Source organism: Dama dama, chromosome 24 (genome assembly GCF_033118175.1).
Source record: "Dama dama isolate Ldn47 chromosome 24, ASM3311817v1, whole genome shotgun sequence".
In the NCBI taxonomy this organism is placed as follows: Eukaryota; Metazoa; Chordata; class Mammalia; order Artiodactyla; family Cervidae; genus Dama; species Dama dama.
In genome coordinates, this window is record NC_083704.1 from 20,514,057 (window position 1) to 20,532,966 (window position 18,910).

The 18,910-nt window shown below is 51.6% G+C and overlaps 1 protein-coding gene and 1 non-coding gene across 3 annotated transcripts in view; one reads left to right on the plus strand and one right to left on the minus strand.

Moving 5' to 3' along the window:
* Nucleotides 1-18,910, plus strand: part of GASK1A (golgi associated kinase 1A) — a 152,165-nt gene that overhangs the window by 97,694 nt on the left and 35,561 nt on the right. Inside the window, exon 1 of one of the 2 annotated variants that reach the window (XM_061127900.1) lies at nt 1,218-1,503. The exons of the other annotated variant lie outside the window; for it this stretch is intronic. Coding sequence (XP_060983883.1) covers nt 1,501-1,503 — 3 coding nt within the window. The 5' untranslated portion in view covers nt 1,218-1,500. Of the gene's footprint in view, nt 1-1,217; nt 1,504-18,910 lie in introns of those variants that run through there. 2 annotated transcript variants of the gene reach the window in all.
* Nucleotides 6,835-6,941, minus strand: LOC133046364 (U6 spliceosomal RNA). The gene has a single exon (XR_009690494.1). It is a non-coding gene; the product is annotated as a U6 spliceosomal RNA (small nuclear RNA).

The window sequence follows — 18,910 nt, forward strand, 5'->3', positions numbered from 1 at the left end:
GAGCTCTCACAAATAGGCTTTGGTTTGCTGAACTGCTAACTGACTGTCTGGCCTCAAGAAAGTGACTGCAACTGCTTAATCCTCAGTTTCCTTATTTGAAAGAAGGTGGTAATAAATTCTCTCTGTTAGGATTGCTTTTGATGGTGAAATGAAATAACCTCTGGAAAACATCTGGAACATAAAGACTGAAAGAAATACTTTCCTTTCCATCTGTCGTATCCCCACCTCACACCCCCAATTTAAGGAGACCCTCTTAAGAAGCACTGTTTAAAAAAAAAAAACAAAACACTGTTGTCAGTGAGGACCTTAAAGTGTTGTGCAGCAGGGAACTCCTGGGGACACCCCAGTTTCTGTCAGTCTAATGATGACTCTTAACCAGTTTGTCTTGGACAGTAATATTTTAGCCTGGTTCCCAGATTCTCTTGAGTCCTCCTGCTGACTTCCTCCCCGCCTTCCACCTTCCTGCCACAGGCTGTGAAGAATCCCGAGATAGAAGCGTTGGGGTGCTTAGGAACACTGGTCTCAAAGAGGTCCAGACACAGGGAAGGTTACTCAGCCGTGAACACAGGGGCCAGCCCCCAACTCCAGGGCTGAGGGTTCCAGGCCCAGTCGTCTCCCCAACAGGGAGCACAGATCCTTCGGTCCTGCTGGTCGGCGCCACAGCCGGCCATGGATGGTCCAAGGGACTCAAGGCGCTGTGTACGCATCCTTCGCGGAGAGGTAGGTGTCAGTGGCTTGCTGCAGCGACTTAAGCACTGATTAACTGTTCCTTAATGACCTGAGGTAGTCAAGGGATGCTCCTGCGTTTCCTTCCAATCGGCCGTGGGGACCGGGCCCAAACAAGGCTAAGAGATGCCAGTTAAAGTTGTCTTTCTGAGGCTTTGCAGGGGCGATAGTTTGGGCGGCCCTGCGCAGGAACCCCGCCGGCTTGCCTCGGGCTCACTGGACACCGCACTCCTTGGAGGCGAGAGGAGGCGATGCCGCGGGCCTGGCGCAGCGCCCCTCGCCCCTCGCCCCTCGCCGCCCATCACCGGCGGCCGGCCGCGGCCGGGTCCTCCCTAGCACCTGGGCTCCTGCTCCAGGCGGCGGCGGCGGCGGCGGCCCGAGCCCCAGGCAGGGCTTTTATTGTGAAAGGCGCCCCCCCTCCCGCGCTTTCGGGGAAGTGGGGAGGCTGGGCCGGACCGCGAGGCACGGACTTCACAAACTCTGCGGACGTCAGTAGCCGGTCTGGGAGGGCTCGAGGCAGCGGGAAGGGCCCCGCAGAACCGCAGATCCCGCGTGTGCATTGGCCCAGACCCCCTGTACCAAGCCTAACCGCAGAGCATCCCGCCGCTCACGCCCGCCCCGGAGTTGGCCGCTAGAGAGCTGTGGCCCCTCGGTCCCGAACCCGCGTCCAGAGCCGCCCCGAGATCCACGGGGCCAGGGGCGGGCCGGGCCGGTGGGATGAGTTGGCGAGCGGGCTGAGTGCGCCCTGGAGCCGCTCCAGCCCCCGCGGGGAACATGGTAGGAATCGCGGACGGGGACGCGCGGCCGGGCGGGTGGGAAGGTGGGCACCCAGACAGGTGGCAGCGGGCACTGCACCCTCTCCGGGCGCGCGGAGCCGGCGCGGCTTCCTGGGGCCTGAATTGTTCCCTGAAAGTTGCAGGAGGGCGGGGACTTAGGAAGGGGCCATCGGCTTTTCTGCTTCCCTTGGCGGAGAGGACGGTAACCGGGCGGCTTTCCTTTTGGACTGGCACATCCTGGCTGCATCGTAAGCTTCTGGCAGCGGTGCGCTCGCTCCATCCAGTCCCCAGGGCAGCGCGGGGAGAGGATTCCCTGAGGCACCCGACACAGCCTCTGAGGGGTGAGACGCCTTTGAAATCGGTGTATTCCTCTGAAAGATGCATGTGAATTCTCTGTTAGCTTCTTACTGTGTGAGTCCTGTTTTAAGACGTAGTGCCTTGCACTTACTATCATAGAATTAAATCGGCCCTGATAAAGTTCCGACGCTTGTCTTCCAGAGCCCCACCCGGCTCTGCCTCCCAGGACCATAGGACAGATGTGGGCGCCCTGGAGGGCATCATTCATGAAGTCAGGGACCTCATGAACAGCAGCCCTCCCATTGATAAAGCTCACAGACATTAACAAGCAGGATACACAGACCCTAAAGAATATGATTCAGGCAGCTTAGCTAAAAGCACAGGTGCAGACCCAGAAAAGGAGCTTCCCTCAACACTGGCTGCTCAGCTCTGCTTCCAGGTTAGAAGCTATTCGTAGATTCTTTCCGGTGGCTCAGCGATAAAGAATCTGCCTGCGATGCAGGAGACGTGGGTTCGATCCTTGGATTGTGAAGATCCCCTGGAGGAAGGCACGGCAACCCACTCCAGTATTCTTGCCTGGGAAATCCCATGGACAGAGGAGCCTGGGGGGTTATAGTCCATGGGGTCGCAAAGAGCCGGACACAACTGAGGAGACGGAGCACACACACAGAGGTTACCTGCAGCCCCCACCCCACCCCTCCCTCAGCTCCCCGTCCTTCCCTAGGGGGGGTCAGCTACTAGGATGAGTTTGAACTCGGAGGGGCTCTCCTGTCTGCTTCCAGGCACAGCTTTCCCACGATACGCTCACAGAGGGCAGCTTGGAGCCCAGTGGAGATATTTCAAGGAGTTTAGCTGTGAGCCTGGAGTTAGAAGGCCCCTAGAGACTCCTCTGCACGATGGATGGTCTCTGGGAGAACAGCCCCCGTGGGCCCCAATGTCCTGGCGGTGACAGGACCAGAGGTAGAGGGCTGGTCACCATGAGCTGGGAGCTCAGGGAACGGGCCTGTGAGGCTGTGTGTGTGTGTGTGTGTGTGTGTGTATTTCACTTTTCCTTGCATAACACCTTCTCCCCAGTCCTCAGAGTTTTCCACCCCCACCTCAAAACTCTAAAGAGAAATTAATAATGGAATCTTAAGATTGGAAAAGGGGAGTGAGTGATCAGAGGTGCAGGATGTGAAAAGTGTGGAGATTTCTTTCTTTCTTTTTTTTTTAACCACAGAATTCCCTGTTCAGGGGCCTGAGTGTTTACAGAAGAGAGCAGGGCCCAAGGCCACCCATTCAGGGCCGGTGCTGCTGTGGACAGCAGTCTTCTGTCCATGGCAGAGCCTCTGGGGCTTCCTGCGGTGCAGGCTGTGAGGGGGAGAAGATACTTGGCTTCTGCTCGGGCAGCCTCTGGGCACCCCGATGGTATGATTGCTCCACAGCCAGGGTAGGCTTCCTGTTCCTGTGAGCCAGCGGGCTCCTGGCTTCTCACCCTCAGTTCTGGGGCATGTCGGGACCAGAAGTTGAATTGGGATTTGTCTGTGTTGGGGTCCACTTGCCAGAGAGGAGCCTAATGCTCGGCCTATAGTAACAGAATGGCCTTGGAGGTCTGAAGGTTTCCTTTGCTTCTCCCTCCAACTGAAGATTCCTGTGGTCCAGAGGCCCAGGGGCCTGAGAGCACCCCGGCATTGGCAGGAGTCAGTAAAGGAGGGGGCAGGGGACGAGTCCTTTGGGGGCCTCAGTTTCCTCCTCTGCAAAGTGAGAGATTGAACTGGATGCCCTTTGAGGTGCCATTTAGCTCCCAAAATGGTTAATGCCTGAATAATTCTGAGGCTGGATCCAGCCCTGGTGTGAACCTCCTGTTAGCATGGGTAGCTAAAAGGTGTGGGGAAGAAGTGGTTCTCAGCCCTGAACTTCATGTACTCCAGACTCAGCCCTGACCCTCCTAGACCAAATCCAAGGTGGGACCCAGACCAAGGGATGTTTTCAAATGAGGCCTCCCTGGATGGTCCCACTGTGCAACCAGAGCTGAGAACCACAGGGCTGGAGGACTGCCGGGAGGAGGAAGCGCGCTCACCTAGATGTCCCTGCATCTGTAGAACTGCTGCCCGTACCTGCCAAGTCGCGTCAGTCGTGTCCGACTCTTTTGGGACCCCATGGACTCTAGCCCTCCAGGCTCCTCTGTCCATGGGACTCTCCAGGCAAGAATGCTGGAGTGGGTGGCCACGCCTTCCTCCAGGGGATCTTCCCGACCCAGGAATCGAATCTGGGTTTCCCGCATTACAGGCAGATTCTTTACCACCTGAGCCACCAGGGAAGTGCTACGCCTAGAGACAGTCCTGAAATAGAAGGCTTCAGTGAACTTCGGCTGGGAAACGATATATGTTACATGCCTTTCTTGGAAGATCCTCCCACAGAGAGACTTCTTTTAATTCATTAAAGCTGAAATGTGAATTTCCCCAACTTGTTTGAATATTCAGTAATTCCTGAACACTATTGTATTACTAATCCCCCGGGGTACATAAAATGGGAAAGCCCGGGTTAGAAATATAAACTAAATGTCTGGAATCCTTAAGTGTCCTTTTTGCAGAAGTGAACACTGAACTGTGGGGCCTGTGAGGGCATTTTTGATCCCCATGAAGGGGCTGTGAGTCTCAGCCAGGGCTTGGTGCGTCTATTTCTAAAGCTAAGAGTGCGATACTTGCCACCTTGACACTTTCCTTACAGTGATGGTGGCAGACTTGATGTATGCTGAAGACTTTGAGCTTGGATGAAAAATATTGATAGGACTTAAGACAATTACTGCAAACTTAAATTTTTTTTCTTTTTGGTCCTTGGGGATAAAAAATATATATGATAACAATATACGTGAAATACAATACATTCTGTATAACAGTCACACCGCCAATTTCTACAGGTAACTATGGTTCTCATTTTGGTGTATCCTCTATTCTCTTTGAGTATTATTTTAAGACTTGTATACAGAACATGCAGTTTTGCAATCTGTCTTACCTCAGTTTTTATAAAAAAAATGTGTTTCTGTGATGTGTGCATCTCTAAAAAGGTCTTCATCACCCTACTTTCCATGCTCAGTACCGTGGTTATTATTTTTGTAATATTTACTTCTTGATTTGGCTGTATCAGGTCTTAGTTGCAGCACATGGGATCTTTCGTTGCAGTGAGTGGGCTCCAGGGTGTGTGAGCTCAGTAGTTGCAGCGTATGGGCTCAGACGTTAAAGAATCCGCCTGCAGTGCGGAAGACCTGGGTTCGACCCCTGGGTTGGGAAGTTCTCCTGGAGAAGGGATAGGCTACCCACTCCAATACTCCTGGGCTTCCTTGGTGGCTCAGATAGTAAAGAATCTGCCTGCAGTTTAGGAAACCTGGGTTCAGTCCCTAGGTTGGGAAGATCCCCTGGAGGACGGCATGGCAACCCACTGCAGTATTCTTGCCTGGAGAATCCCATGGACAGAGGAGCCTGGTGGGCTACAGTCCATGGGGTCGCAAGGAGTCAGACATGGCTAAGTGACTCAGCACAGCACATGGGCCAAACTGCTCTGTGACACGTGGGGTCATAGTTCCTCGACCAGGGATACAGCCTGCACCCTCTGCGTTGCCAGGCGGATTCTTTTTTTTTTTCCCATTTATTTTTATTAGTTGGAGGCTAATTACTTTACAATATTGCAGTGGTTTTTGCCATACATTGATGTGAATCAGCCATGGGTTTGCATGTGTTCCCCATCCTGATCCCCCCTCCCACCTCCCTCTCCACCCGATTCCTCTGGGTCTTCCCAGTGCACCAGGCCCGAGCACTTGTGTCATGCATCCAACCTGGGCTGGTGATCTGTTTCACCCTTGATAGTATACTTGTTTCAATGCTGTTCTCTCAGAACATCCCACCCTCGCCTTCTCCCAGAGTCCCAAAGTCTGTTCTGTACATCTGTGTCTCCTTTTCTGTTTTGCATATAGGGTTATCATTACCATCTTTCTAAATTCCATATATATGTGTTAGTATACTGTAATGGTCTTTATCTTTCTGGCTTACTTCACTCTGTATAATGGGCTCCAGTTTTATCCATCTCATTAGAACTGATTCAAATGAATTCTTTTTAATGGCTGAGTAATATTCCATGGTGTATATGTACAACAACTTTCTTATCCATTCATGTCCCGATAGGCATCTAGGTTGCTTCCATGTCCTGGCTATTATAAACAGTGCTGCGATGAACATTGGGGTGCACGTGTCTCTTTCAGATCTGGTTTCCTTGGTGTGTATGCCCAGGAGTGGGATTGCTGGGTCATATGGCAGTTCTATTTCCAGTTTTTTAAGAAATCTCCACACTGTTTTCCATAGTGGCTGTACTAGTTTGCATTCCCACCAACAGTGTAAGAGGGTTCCCTTTTCTCCACACCCTCTCCAGCATTTATGGCTTGTACACTTTTGGATAGCAGCCATCCTGACTGGCATGTAATGGTACCTCATTGTGGTTTTGATTTGCATTTCTCTGATAATGAGTGATGTGGAGCATCTCTTCATGTGTTTGTTAGCCATCTGTATGTCTTCTTTGGAGAAATGTCTGTTTAGTTCTTCGGCCCATTTTTTGATTGGGTCATTTATTTTTCTGGAATTGAGCTGCAGAAGTTGCTTGTATATTTTTGAGATTAATCCTTTGTCTGTTGCTTCGTTTGCTATTATTTTCTCCCAGTCTGAGGGCTGTCTTTTCACCTTACTTATAGTTTCCTTTGTTGTGCAAAAGCTTTTAAGTTTCATTAGGTCCCATTTGTTTATTTTTGCTTTTATTTCCAATATTCTGGGAGGTGGGTTATAGAGGATCCTGCTGTGATTTATGTCGGAGAGTGTTTTGCTGATGTTCTCCTCTAGGAGTTTTATAGTTTCTGGTCTTACATTTAGATCTTTAATCCATTTTGAGTTTATCTTTGTGTATGGTGTTAGAAAGTGTTGTAGTTTCATTCTTTTACAAGTGGTTGACCAGGTTTCCCAGCACCACTTGTTAAAGAGGTTGTCTTTTTTCCATTGTATATCCTTGCCTCCTTAAAAATATGGAACGCTTCACGAATTTGCGTGTCATCCTTGCGCAGGGGCCATGCTAATCTTCTCTGTATTGTTCCAATTTTAGTATATGTGCTGCCAAAGCGAGCATGCAAGGCGGATTCTTAACCACTAGACCGCCAGGCAGTTCTCAATACCATGGTTCTGAGAGTCATCTCCTTGCTTGTGGACTTCAGGTTGTTTCCACTTTGGGGTTGTTTTCGATGTCCTGGGGCCGGCTTCTGATCATCCATGGAAATGGGAATCAAGCAGTCGCACAAGAACAAATTGATTCAGACTCTTCATCAAGGATTTTACTGCAGCCACCCTCGAGGGCCCGGAGTGTGGGTGTGGGAGGACTTTCCTCTTGTCTGTCTTCACTCTACTATGAGCATGTCATCAGGCAGCCATGGGGAGAAGGGCATCCCAGGGAAGCCCACACACGGCTCACTTCTCCTTGGAAGAACCAAGAGCTCCTGTCCCTAGAGGTTAAGACCTGGGAGGGAATCTCTAGGTGAAAGGGCTAAGGCTGGAGAAGGGGTGTGACCTTCTCCAGGTCTCCTCGTTCGTCATATCCTTGAGGCCTCTGGTGCAGCTTGGAGTGGCGGGGTAGGAGGGTGGGAGGCACGTGGTTTGAAATCAGAAAGAGGTTTGTACCAGACTAAGCTACTGTGTGGCTTTGAGTAAGCACTCCAATGCTTTGAACCTCAGGCCCCTCATCTATAAAATGGGCTTATACCTAGGGGTTGCTATGAGGAGCAAAGGAATCTCAGAGGTGAAAACCCCTGGTACCCCCAAAGGTGCTATAAGAATGGGTATAAGGAGCCCACAAAAATAGATTTTCTTTTTGTCAGGACCTAAGGAAGTCATTGATGTATTTTATCTAATGCTAACTAATGGATAGGAGATGCTCCTGGGACTCTAAGTATGGGACAAGTGGAGACAGATTCTAACCTGTGATAGTCTTCTTGCTCCTTTTAGATCTCTCTTCTCAACAGTACCCAGTCCCTGGGAGATGCCTGCCCTGTCTGTGTGCCTTGCGCCTCCTTGCTGAGTGTTGGTTGAATGAGCAGGCAGCCCCACTCAGCTGCAGCCGCTGAGGTCTAAGGTCTGGGCGCCCTGGCAGATGACCCTGCAGGAGGTCTGAGTGAAGCCTTCAGGTTCTCAGGCTCAGCTGGAGAAGCAGTTAAACCAGTTTTGGAATCAGAGCTGGGAATCAAGACTTTCAGCCCTTGGAGCCTGCGGGGAATTTGATACCCGCTCCTGTGGGCACCTGGCTCACAGAGCAGCTCCTGCTACATACAGAAACCAGGCTCTGCAGGGCTGGCCCGGGAAACAGGGTTTAAGCAACCCACTGGCCCCAGCCAGACCAAGCAGGAGCTGGTCCAAAAGCAGTGGGTTGGAAGGGATAGCGTAGAGGTGGGGATAGGCCTCACGGGAAATGACGTCCTTCTTAGTGTCGGGGGAGAGGGGGAGAAATGTGCCCCAGTTCCTCCTCAAAGATGCTGACAGTGCCCCAGAAGAGGCCTGGGGGCTAGCCCTCCCTCCCTGCCCAGGTGTTGATGTTGAAGCAGAGCGCTTTCCGTTTCCTTGAGGCCTGGGCACCTGAGCCACCGGGGCTGTCTTTGCTTGGTTTAGTTTTCTGATATGACTGTTAAAGTGTTTCCACCTGGGCGCTCGGGGTGCAACCCCTGTGTCGTCTGGATGTGCCTGCTACACAGGCTTGTGTCTGATGGGCCACCTGGCCCGCGGTGATGATGGAGCCAGGTTTGTGGGCGACCCCCAGGCGGCCTTCCCTGTATGCCCCCCCACACCACGTGCATATATTCTTGGAAGTGTCCTGGGGGCTCCACAAGTGCTTGCCGAGAGGGCCCAGAAGGGGCTGTGAGGCGGCAGCTGGTGAACGGCGGAGTGAAGGTGGGTCAGAGTGAGAGGCCGGGAGGGGAGGATGCGGAGGGTGGGGAAGCAGTAGGGGCCTCTGCTGGCCTCCAGCCTTGAGTGGTTCTGAAAGAACTCGGGTCTCCAGGGCCGGGGCCTGACTGTCACTCCCCGTGGCCGTGGAATTCTCGAGGGAGGATTTTGCAGTGATGGAACTGTCGTGTCCTGGTTGTGGTGGGTGGTGGTCCTGTCCACATGCTAAGACTCATAGAACTGGATACAAAAGTTTTAGTTTTACTGAAAAAATAATTTTAAAAATAGTTTAAAAAATAATATAAAAGCTAGAAGAGGGAAAAGCAGTCTAGCAGAAGGAACAGCATGAGCGAAGCCCTAAGGGCAGAAGTGAGCTGTCCAAGCTGGCCAGGAGGGAGTTGGAGGGAACCTTCTGGAAATGCGCTGGAGGCAGAGCCTGGAAAGGGGGCACAGGTCCTCTCCCCAGCCAGAGGCGGGATTTGTGCTACCATCCTGAGAACAGAGGGGGCAACAGGAAGGCTTTTGAGCTTGGAGAGGTGGGATTGTGCTTGCATTTTAGAGAGCAGTTTCCCAGGGAGGGGAGACTGCAGGGGGCGGGTGGAGGGGCAGTCGTGACCCCTGACCCTGGTGGACCAGAGGGAGGCGTGGCCAGAGGGAGCACGTGTGGGGGATATTCAGGCAGGAGAACCTCCAGCCCTTGGCAACCTGAGGGCAAGTCAAGAGCAACTTCCGTGTCTTGCTTGGGCATCTGAGTACAGAGGCTTCTGTGCCTTGCTCCTCTTTCTTCATCATAAGGATAAGACCCCTTATCTTATGGGGTCTTTTGACCACCTGATGCGAAGAGCTGTCTCATTGGAAAAGACCCTGATGCTGGGAAAGATCGAAGGCAAAAAGAGAGGAGGGGGTGCGCCAGAGGATGAGATGATGAGGTAGCATCACTGACTCAGTGCGCGTGAATTAGAGCATACTCTGAGAGAGAGTGGAGGACAGGGAAGCCTGGAGTGCTGCAGTCCATGAGGTCACAAAAAGAGCTGGACGCGCCAGCGACTGAATGGCAACAGTGGGGTCCTGGGACTTCCCAGGTGGTCCAGTGGCTAAGACTCCGAGCTCCCAACGCAAGGGGCCTGGGTTTAAGTCCTGGTCAGGGAACTAGGTCCCACATGGCTCAACTAAATACCCTGCATGCTGCAATGAAGATCAAAGATCCCGAGTGCTGCAACTAAGACCTGGTACAGACAAATAAACAGACACATTTAAAAAAAAGAACAATGGGGTCCTATAACTAGCCGCCCTTAGGAGTAACATGATATAGAAGTAACTTATTTAAACATGATTCTAATCATTTTCAGTTCTATAAAATAGATCACTATGGTATATTCTTAGAGTCATGGTGAAGTGTTTGACATTTCTCCCTTAATCCTCTGAATTGGTTTTGCCGATATAATCATAAAACTAGGAGAAATAATTGCAATAAAAACGAGTACAGTGTTACCCATGTAACACTCCAGCCACCTTGCCTACAACGCCCTGGCACCCTCTTGGCTAGTGTAGCCACTGGGGTCCCCTTCTCTGTGGCCCCCAGATCCTGCTGGGAGGTGGGCAGGGCAGCGGCCACTCCATTGCTCCTGGCCCAGCTGCCCCGCCTGCCACGGGCTTGGGCTCGGGCTTGGGTTTCTGCTAAGTGGCCGCAGGAAGGGGCTGAGTCCCATGCTATTTACTCGCGGGCAGTTTTTGTTTGGCTTTCGAGGGCGTTTGCTTGCAGTGAGCAAACAACCTCTTCCAGAACCATCTGGAAAAATCACATCCTTCCATCTTGGCTTGGGCAGCAGGTTCATGGTTCCATGTTCAAGAGCCAATGGAGGGATTTTTCCAGAAATGCCATCAGTCAAAGAACTGGCTAAAGACAGCTGAGGGGGTTAGGACTAAAGGAGAGAAAAGGAGAGAAAAAAGATCAGTGTTAAGAGCTGTAGGTTTATGGATGCCAGATGAGGAGACGGGGGTTCAGAGACAGAAGGGACGGCCCCAGGGAGGCCCTTTCACCCCTGGGGACCCGCAGGAGCCCACAGGTGCCCCTCGAAGTCTGAGCAGGCCAGCCGGGGGACATGGGGCCGGGCTGTGCTGGGCACAGTGCTCCAAGCTGGGTTTCTGCAGCGTGCCCCTGTGGCAGAGCAGTGACGCTTCCCACCGGCCTGGCAGCCGAGGGCTGACGCCCCCGCCTCTCCGCGCTTCCCGTGTCCCATGTCTGCCCGCTGCTCCTGCCGGGGGAGCTTTATCAGCAGAGCAAACGTGGTTTGTCTGGCAGCTGCCTTGCTTCTGTTCAGACTGGTTTTGCAGCAGTGCTTTAAGGAGCCTTCCAATGGACTAGTAGGATTCTCAAGACTCTCCATCTCCTTGGTCTCAGTCTCTACGTGTCCTGAAAGGAGAGGATCCATGTGCGTGCACTCGTCCATGCCAAGGTTCCTCATATACACAAGCCGGCGACTTACAGCTCCCGCAGAAACACCTATTAATACAGCCCAGCTAGTTACTCAGTGGGGAATCTTGTCTGTGGTCATGTGCCTGTCTGGACTGCAGACTAAAGGCAGAGGCCATGCCCTTCTTTTTTCTGGCCACGATTTGAAACATAGCTCAAGCACTTTTAGATGCTTGGGGCCTCTTATCTGAGGTGGAAAGGGAAGACCTACCTGCAGTCAAACCTGTAACCCTAGAGGGTCAACATTTCAAAAGTTACAGGGTTCACAACCCCCTTCATGCTTTCCTCCAAAGGAAATGAAGGGGCCTCAGCCCCAGGGGTCACGTGATGATGGGTTTCCAGCCAGGTAGAAAGGAGGGGGGTGGGAAGGAGTGATGGACTCACGCTGTCCGAAGTGGGCTGAGGGCAGTGGGTCGCGCTCCCTGGGTTGTCTGGGCCCCATGGAGGTGGAGGCTGCGGCCAGTTTGCAGGCGGGAGGCTGGGATGGCCCGTTAATGGGCCTTTCGGATGTCCATCCCCGTGCAGGGAGGAGGGTGGGCGGGACACACAGGCCTCTTTCTCCAGGACAGAGCGGCTCTGTTGTCTGTGCACACAGAAGCTCAGTGTGTACCTGCGGGGGGCCCCGGATCCCTGCTGGGGGGCTGGCCGCCAGCAGCGGTGGCCTCCCGAACAGACACCCGGCCACGGTCTGCAGGCCCCGCACGGGCCAGCTCGGCCAGCTCTGTCTCACCCGCTCCCCCTACTCTCCCCACGGTTCCTGCTGCCCCAGAGATCTTCTTGCAGCTACAAAGATGTTATTGTATTCCTTCCTTTCAGAACAGTCTCCTGAAACTCTAGTTAAAATCCCCTCATTTCCCTTTGGGGAGGGGGTAGGGACATCTGGGCAATGCCAGCCTGTTCAGTTGCTTCTCTGGGTGTCAGGAAGGGCTTCTGTTCACACTCACCCATTCCTTGTTCACACTCATCCATCTCCTGGGCTTAAACTGTAATTGTCACAGAGCCTGTACCAGCGCCTGGTATGAAAGCATGAAGGGTTCAGAGGAACAGCTGAATTCAAACCCTGCTTACCACCTGGGGCAAGTCAGTGATCCTTTAACCTCCTTTAACCAGGTGGCTTAAGTAGCAGTAATCTTTGGAGCTCTGCTTAAACTCTGCTTCTGTATAGATGGTTGTCTGTGTGATCTGATCTTCAAATATGCCAAGAACCCCCTTTGTCTAAAAAATGTCTTTCCTCAGCTTCTATTCCAAGGTCATTAAAAAATAACCTTCAGCAAACTTCTAGTGAGTGCTGGCCTCTGTGCTGGCTATGAGATCATTCACATTAGAACTGATAACAGCAAATGTTTGCATTGGGCTTTGTAGCTCTCTTATCCATTACCGTGTTGAATCTTCAATCCTTCAAATGTTAAGGCTGCTATCATTGGATCCAGTTTAGAGAGTAGTAAATAGAGTAACTTAGAGATCAGTTCAGTTCAGTCGCTCAGTCGTGTCCGACTCTTTGCGACCCCATGAACCACAGCACGCCAGGCCTCCCTGTCCATCACCAACTCCCGGAGTCCACCCAAACCCATGTCCATCGAGTCGATGATGCCATCCAGCCATCTCATCCTCCGTTGTCCCCTTCTCCTCCTGTCCTCAATCTCTCCCAGCATCAGGGTCTTTTCCAATGAGTCAGCTCTTCCCATCAGGTGGCCAAAGTATTGGAGTTTCAGCTTCAACATCAGTCCTTCCAATGAACACCCAGGACTGATCTCCTTTAGGATGGACTGGTTGGATCTCCTTGCAGTCCAAGGGACTCTCAAGAGTCTTCTCCAACACCACAGTTCAAAAGCATCAATTCTCTGGCATTCAGCTTTCTTCACAGTCCAACTCTTACATCCATACATGACCACTGGAAAAACCATAGCCTTGACTAGACGGACCTTTGTTGGCAAAGTAATGTCTCTGCTTTTTAATATGCTGTCTAGGTTGGTCATAACTTTCCTTCCAAGGAGTAAGCGTCTTTTAATTTCATTGCTGTAATCACCATCTGCAGTGATTTTGGAGCCCAGAAAAATAAAGTCAGCCACTGTTTCCATGTTTCCCCATCTATCTGCCATGAAGTGATGGGACCGGATGCCATGATCTTAGTTTTCTGAATGTTGAGCTTTAAGCCAACTTTTTCACTCTCCTCAAGAGGCTTTTTAGTTCTTCTTCACTTTCTGCCATAAGGGTGGTGTCATCTGCATATCTGAGATTACTGATATTTCTCCAAGCAATCTTGGTTCCAGCTTGTGCTTCATCCAGCCCAGCGTTTCTCATGATGTACTCTGCATATAAGTTAAATAAGCAGGGTGACAATATACAACCTTGACGTACTCCTTTTCCTATTTGGAACCAGTCTGTTGTTCCATGTCCAGTTCTAACTGTTGCTTCCTGACCTGCATACAGGTTTCTCAAGAGGCAGGTCAGGTGGTCTGGTATGCCCATCTCTTTAAGAATTTTCCACAGTTTATTGTGATCCACACAGTCAAAGGCTTTGGCATAGTCAATAAAGCAGAAATAGATGTTTTTCTGGAACTCTCTTGCTTTTTCGATGATCCATCGGATGTTGGCAATTTGATCTCTGGTTCCTCTGCCTTTTCTAAAACTAGCTTGAACATTTGGAAGTTCATGGTTCATGTATTGTTGAAGCCTGGCTTGGAGAATTTTAAGCATTACTTTACTAGATCAGCGATGCTCTAATTGCCAAGTCACACAGTTCATATGTTTGAAGGACGTTAATGTGGGCCCTACAATGGACTTTAAGTTTGAGCAAACTCTGGGAGATACTGAAGGACAGGGAAGCCTGGCGCGCTGCAGTCCATGGGGTTGCAAAGGGTCAGACATGACTTAGCGACTGAGCAACAACTACAACCACAAATCTGAGTCTCTTTCCATTCGATCAGCCTGAAAATTGTCACACTTAGTACATAGCTGTTTTATTTTGGTAGCATCTGTGGAAATTTTCTGTTACAAGTAAACATTCTTGGAAATGAATTTCTTGTGTAGAGTGTCGCCTGGGGGTGTGGGTCCCAGGAGTGTCTTGTTTAGACTTGGGTGGTTGGGGGGAGGGAGGGAAGGGCTGAGGCTGGAAGTAGGAGCCCTGGACATGGGCAAGAATGGATTTGGAGAGAGGAGTGAGGACGGCCGTGAGGCGATGAGGACAGGACACACAGGCGGCAGGGTGTGTCGGAGCTGGGGCTAGGGGGTGGGGAAGGCCAGCGCTGGGGGAGAAGTCCTGCCAGGGAGTGCCAGCTCAGAGGCCCATCTTGACCCTGTGCTTTGCTTGGGGCACCTCCAGAGCTTGCAGCAGACATCAAAGCAGCATCTCCATGAAGGACTGAAGGAGTCCCCCTTCCTGGAAGCTTCTGAGGAGACTGCCCAGGACCGGAAACATGAGGGGCTAGCAGAGCATTCTCTTTTATGATGAAAACAGACCTGCTCCTCTTCTCTGGCTCTGAGAGGGTCCCTGTGACACTGAGGGGTGCTTCCCCTCATCTCTCGTCCCAGGCGATGGCTTTCTCCCTGGTTAGGTAGTGAACCTCTGCAAGGCGGCAGCTCCCCAGAGCGCCCAGGGCGGCCCAAGCGTAGAACTCAGCAAGTGGCCCCAGAGCTCAGTCCAGTATGACTTTCTGAGAAGATGGGCATGTTCTACTCTGCGCCTTCCACCTCGGTGGCCACCCCAGGTGACTGCTGAGTAATTGAAACGGGGTGAGTGTAACCCAGGAATGGAAATGTTCAATTTTAATGGGTTTAAATGTAAACAGCCACCGGTGGTTCGTGGCTCTCATGTTGGACAGTGCCGATCTGGCCCAGGAACTATAAACGGAAGTGCCGATGGCGCCCAGGCTGGTGGCGTAAGGGAAAGAAGTGGGCTGGGTGTAATGAGGACAATGCCCATCTATGTTTTGTTTTCTCTGGTTGTATTGAGCTGTGCTCAGGGAAGTGTTTATATTCTTGGAAAAACAACAAAGCAAGCGAGACTCCAAAGGCAACCGTTCTTCCTTCTCTTGGGAGACACGTTAAGGTACGGTGGAGCCTGTAGTGGACGGCAGAGAGTGTATCATTGAGAGAGGGAGCCATCCTCCTCTCCAGCCATTTGAGAACATGGGCCCAGGTTGTGGCTCAAACTTCTCCCTTTTCATAGGAGGCTGGAAATCTGGATTTTTATAGGAAATATCCTGGTTTTTAAACATTGGCTCAAATTTATTTAAAACCTCTTAGGCCAAACAAAACACATCTGCAGGCCAGATTCAGCCCAAGGATCCCAGTTTATGAACTCTCCTCCAGGCCTGATTCTGGAGAAATCCATACGACCTGCTGTGACTGGGATGGATTTAAGGCAGAGTCAGGTGGATTTTCCCCTCGGTGGCCCCAACTGGCTCAGCCCCGCTGTTGCCACGAGCTTGGTTGGAATTGGGGGGAAGTGTGTGCGTAGGACACAGACCTGCCCCCCTTTCCCACTCTTCTCTGGGGCCGTGTCCCTAGCCTCTGAGCAGCCAGAAGGTAGAAATCTCTGGAAGGCTGGAACAGAATGGCCCAGAGAAAAACTTGCTTTCGTTTTTCAGCCTCAATCCCCACTCCCAGGCATGAGGACAAAACTGTATGGCCGTTAATATCAAGGCAGCCAGAGAAAATTTCCGACAAATGACAGGGTCTCGAAAATTCCATCTGGTCTGCGGTGTTCCCACACTAGTGCTCTTGTGAGCTGGAACAAAATGGTAATTCAGTCATGGGTGTGGAGAAGGCTCCTGGGGCGGCCAGCAGGGCTGGAAAAGCCCCAACATACAATCAACGTAGAGATTGGAGCAGAGCAACCAGCAGCAGGGAGGGAGGGATAAAGGACACATCGTTTAGCCCCTTGGGAGCAGATCAGGCAAGCATGTGTTCTCAATGCAGGTGCTGGGAACCCTGCCATGGAGGTAACCCCGTGGGTCCTGCTAGAAAAGTCTGATCAGTCATCCGTGTGTGCATGCTCAGTTATTTCAGGTGTGTCTGACTCTTTGCAAGCCCATGGACAGTAGCCCGCCAGGCTTCTCTGTCCATGGGATTCTCCAGGCAAGAATACTGGAGTGGATTGCCATGCCCTCCTCCAGGGGATCTTCCCGACCCAGGGATCGAAACCACGTCTCTCATGTCTCCTGCATTGGCAGGCAGGCTCTTTACCACTAGCGCCACCTGAGAAGCCCCATGATCAGTTATGAGTAAACATGATTATATTTCAGCTTCTATTTTGCATGTTTTCACACAATGTTTTCATACAACTCTCACAGCACTTAGTGGAGTGATCTTATTTTTTTAAATGACAAGTCACATTCTTTTCCCCACCAGAACGTCACCACTGCTCTTGATGTTTCAGTCCTGCCTGGAGCGGGGCTTGGCTCAGGAATATCTGCTCAATGCGGTAATGAACGGTCCACCCTCTGAGAGGGGTGCCATTCGTGTTGCCATGGGACAGACGTGGAAGTGGAGGCCTGAGTTCACACAGCCAGGATGCCGCGGAGCTGGGATCCACATCCTCGCAGCCTGGCTCTGAACCGGCGTGTCATCCAGGGGCTGGTGGTGGTGAGCCTGGGGAGCTGCTGCCTTGCTCGGGCCCAGAGTCGGTAGCCTTGTCTACAAGTCTCTGTATTTCCATTCTATTTCACATGTCAGAAGTTGGAAGGTTTAACTTTTTGCATTTTTTTCTAACAGTTTTTGGTAACATTCTTCTGTATCATTCCCAGATAGAGGAATCAGTACAGTTCAGGGTCTTGCAGTGGGGGAGCAAGGAGGGGGCGGGGAGGGCAGAATGCAAGCAAGAATTAATACTTTGTAAACACTGGCCTTCCTACACGCCTTATTTGAGAGTGCTGATCCCAAGAGATGAACTGTATAACCATCCAACAAATGGCTGAGATTACAGACAATTTAATTTTAGATGTATCGGAGGTAGAATGGTGGCATAAGGCTGTTGAAGACTAATTTCTCCTCCTTGCTAGCTTTGCCTTGTAAAGTCTTGCCCGGGACATACCTCCCTAACTAAAATTTACGCTTTCTTGCACATGGGGGAATTCACATTCTTTCAGACCCCGAGGCACCATCATGCATTGGTGAGGGACCCAGCGGACGCCTGTCCCTCGAGAGAGACGGAGTTGAGCCACTTCCCTGCCTAGGAACGCCCTCTCCTTGGCTCCTCTTTGCTTTCCCCACCCCTGCCCTCCCTGTGTGTCCAGCAGATACACTTTCCAGGCGCCCCAGTGTTGGGAATACCCAGCACCTCATCTTTGCCGTGGCAGAACTCTAACAGAGCTCTGGCACTGGGGGCTCTCCCAGAAAGCCTGCCTGCCTCAGACAGGCACCGTCTGAAGTTCCATGTCAGGACGCAGAGGAGAGGCACGTAGCCCTTCTGGCTGGCTCCTTCTCTCGGTGGAACCTGGTGATCCGTGGTCCAGAATAAGGGATCATTTTGGGTGGAGCAAACAGCATGTGGTCACATCCAGCCTGAAAAGGGCTTGGCTGGTAATAGCAGAGGAAAAGGAGCCGATGTTAGGAAACAGGAGTCTGTGCTGAGTGAGCTCCCAGAGCCGTTAGCAAGTGTGCAGAGGGGCTGTGGCGTTGGCTTCTTTGTTCATGAACAGAAAGCTGCGGATGGGGGAGGCGCCAGTTGACTTTATCCCTTCCAAAGAGGAGAGCTGGGATTCAAGGTGGGGTTGGGGGCCATGGCTCCTGACTTCCAGGAACACCTGATTTTGCCAGGAGTTTCAGTGAGGAGTTAGGGAGGTGACATAGGTAATGTTGAAGGTGGGGACAGGTGGGGCCCTGGGGTTGTAATGAGAAGGCTGGCACTGGGGGCATCTGGGGCGATGCTACTCTTTAAAATTTACGTGGCCAGTGAGAGCGCAGCCACGCTTGCTTTGGAGAAGGAATCTCTGTGGGCTAGGGAGGCCTCCTGCCAGCGGGATCGTCAGCTCACTTCCTTTTCTTATCCTGCAGGCTGCCTCCTCTCCTCAGACACCCTTCTCCCACCTGAGGCTGTGTCCCCTCAAGGCCCCCAGCTGCCCTTGAGGCAGCTCCCTGACCTTTTTCAAGGTCACACATCACACCCTCCTCTCCTTTCTGGATTCTTCTGATTACCAGAAACTGGGCTTCCCAGGTGGCGCTAAGAACCCAACTGCCAATGCAGGAGATATATGAGACGAAGGTTCAACTCCTAGGTCAGGAAGATCCCCTGGAGGAGGAAATGGCAACCCCCTCCAGTATTCTTGCCTGGAGAATCCCATGGACAGAGGAGCCTGGAGGGCTGCAGTCCATGGGGTCTCACAGAGTTGGACACGACTGAGTGCGCAGATACACACACAACGTGGAAATTCTGCTGATTAGAAATCTGGTTAATTATCGCTAGTTCTTCCAAATACTAATGGAGCTAGGTGGGTCTGCGCTCAGACTGTCTCCCAGAATCCCCTGTGAGATGGTCCAGGTGATTCTCAAGACCAATGGTCTCAGAGGCTGAGTGTGCTACGGGAATTTCCCAACTCTTTGGTTTTATTTGCTGGAAACTAAAGACTCAGCCTCTGCTCTAAGGGTGGAGAAAAATGGATGTGTATAAATTTCTTTCTTAAGGGATTTTCAAGGTAATTTTGATCTAGACTTCATTTTTGCCTGATTTGCTCCATCAGAATCTCACTCCCTCATCA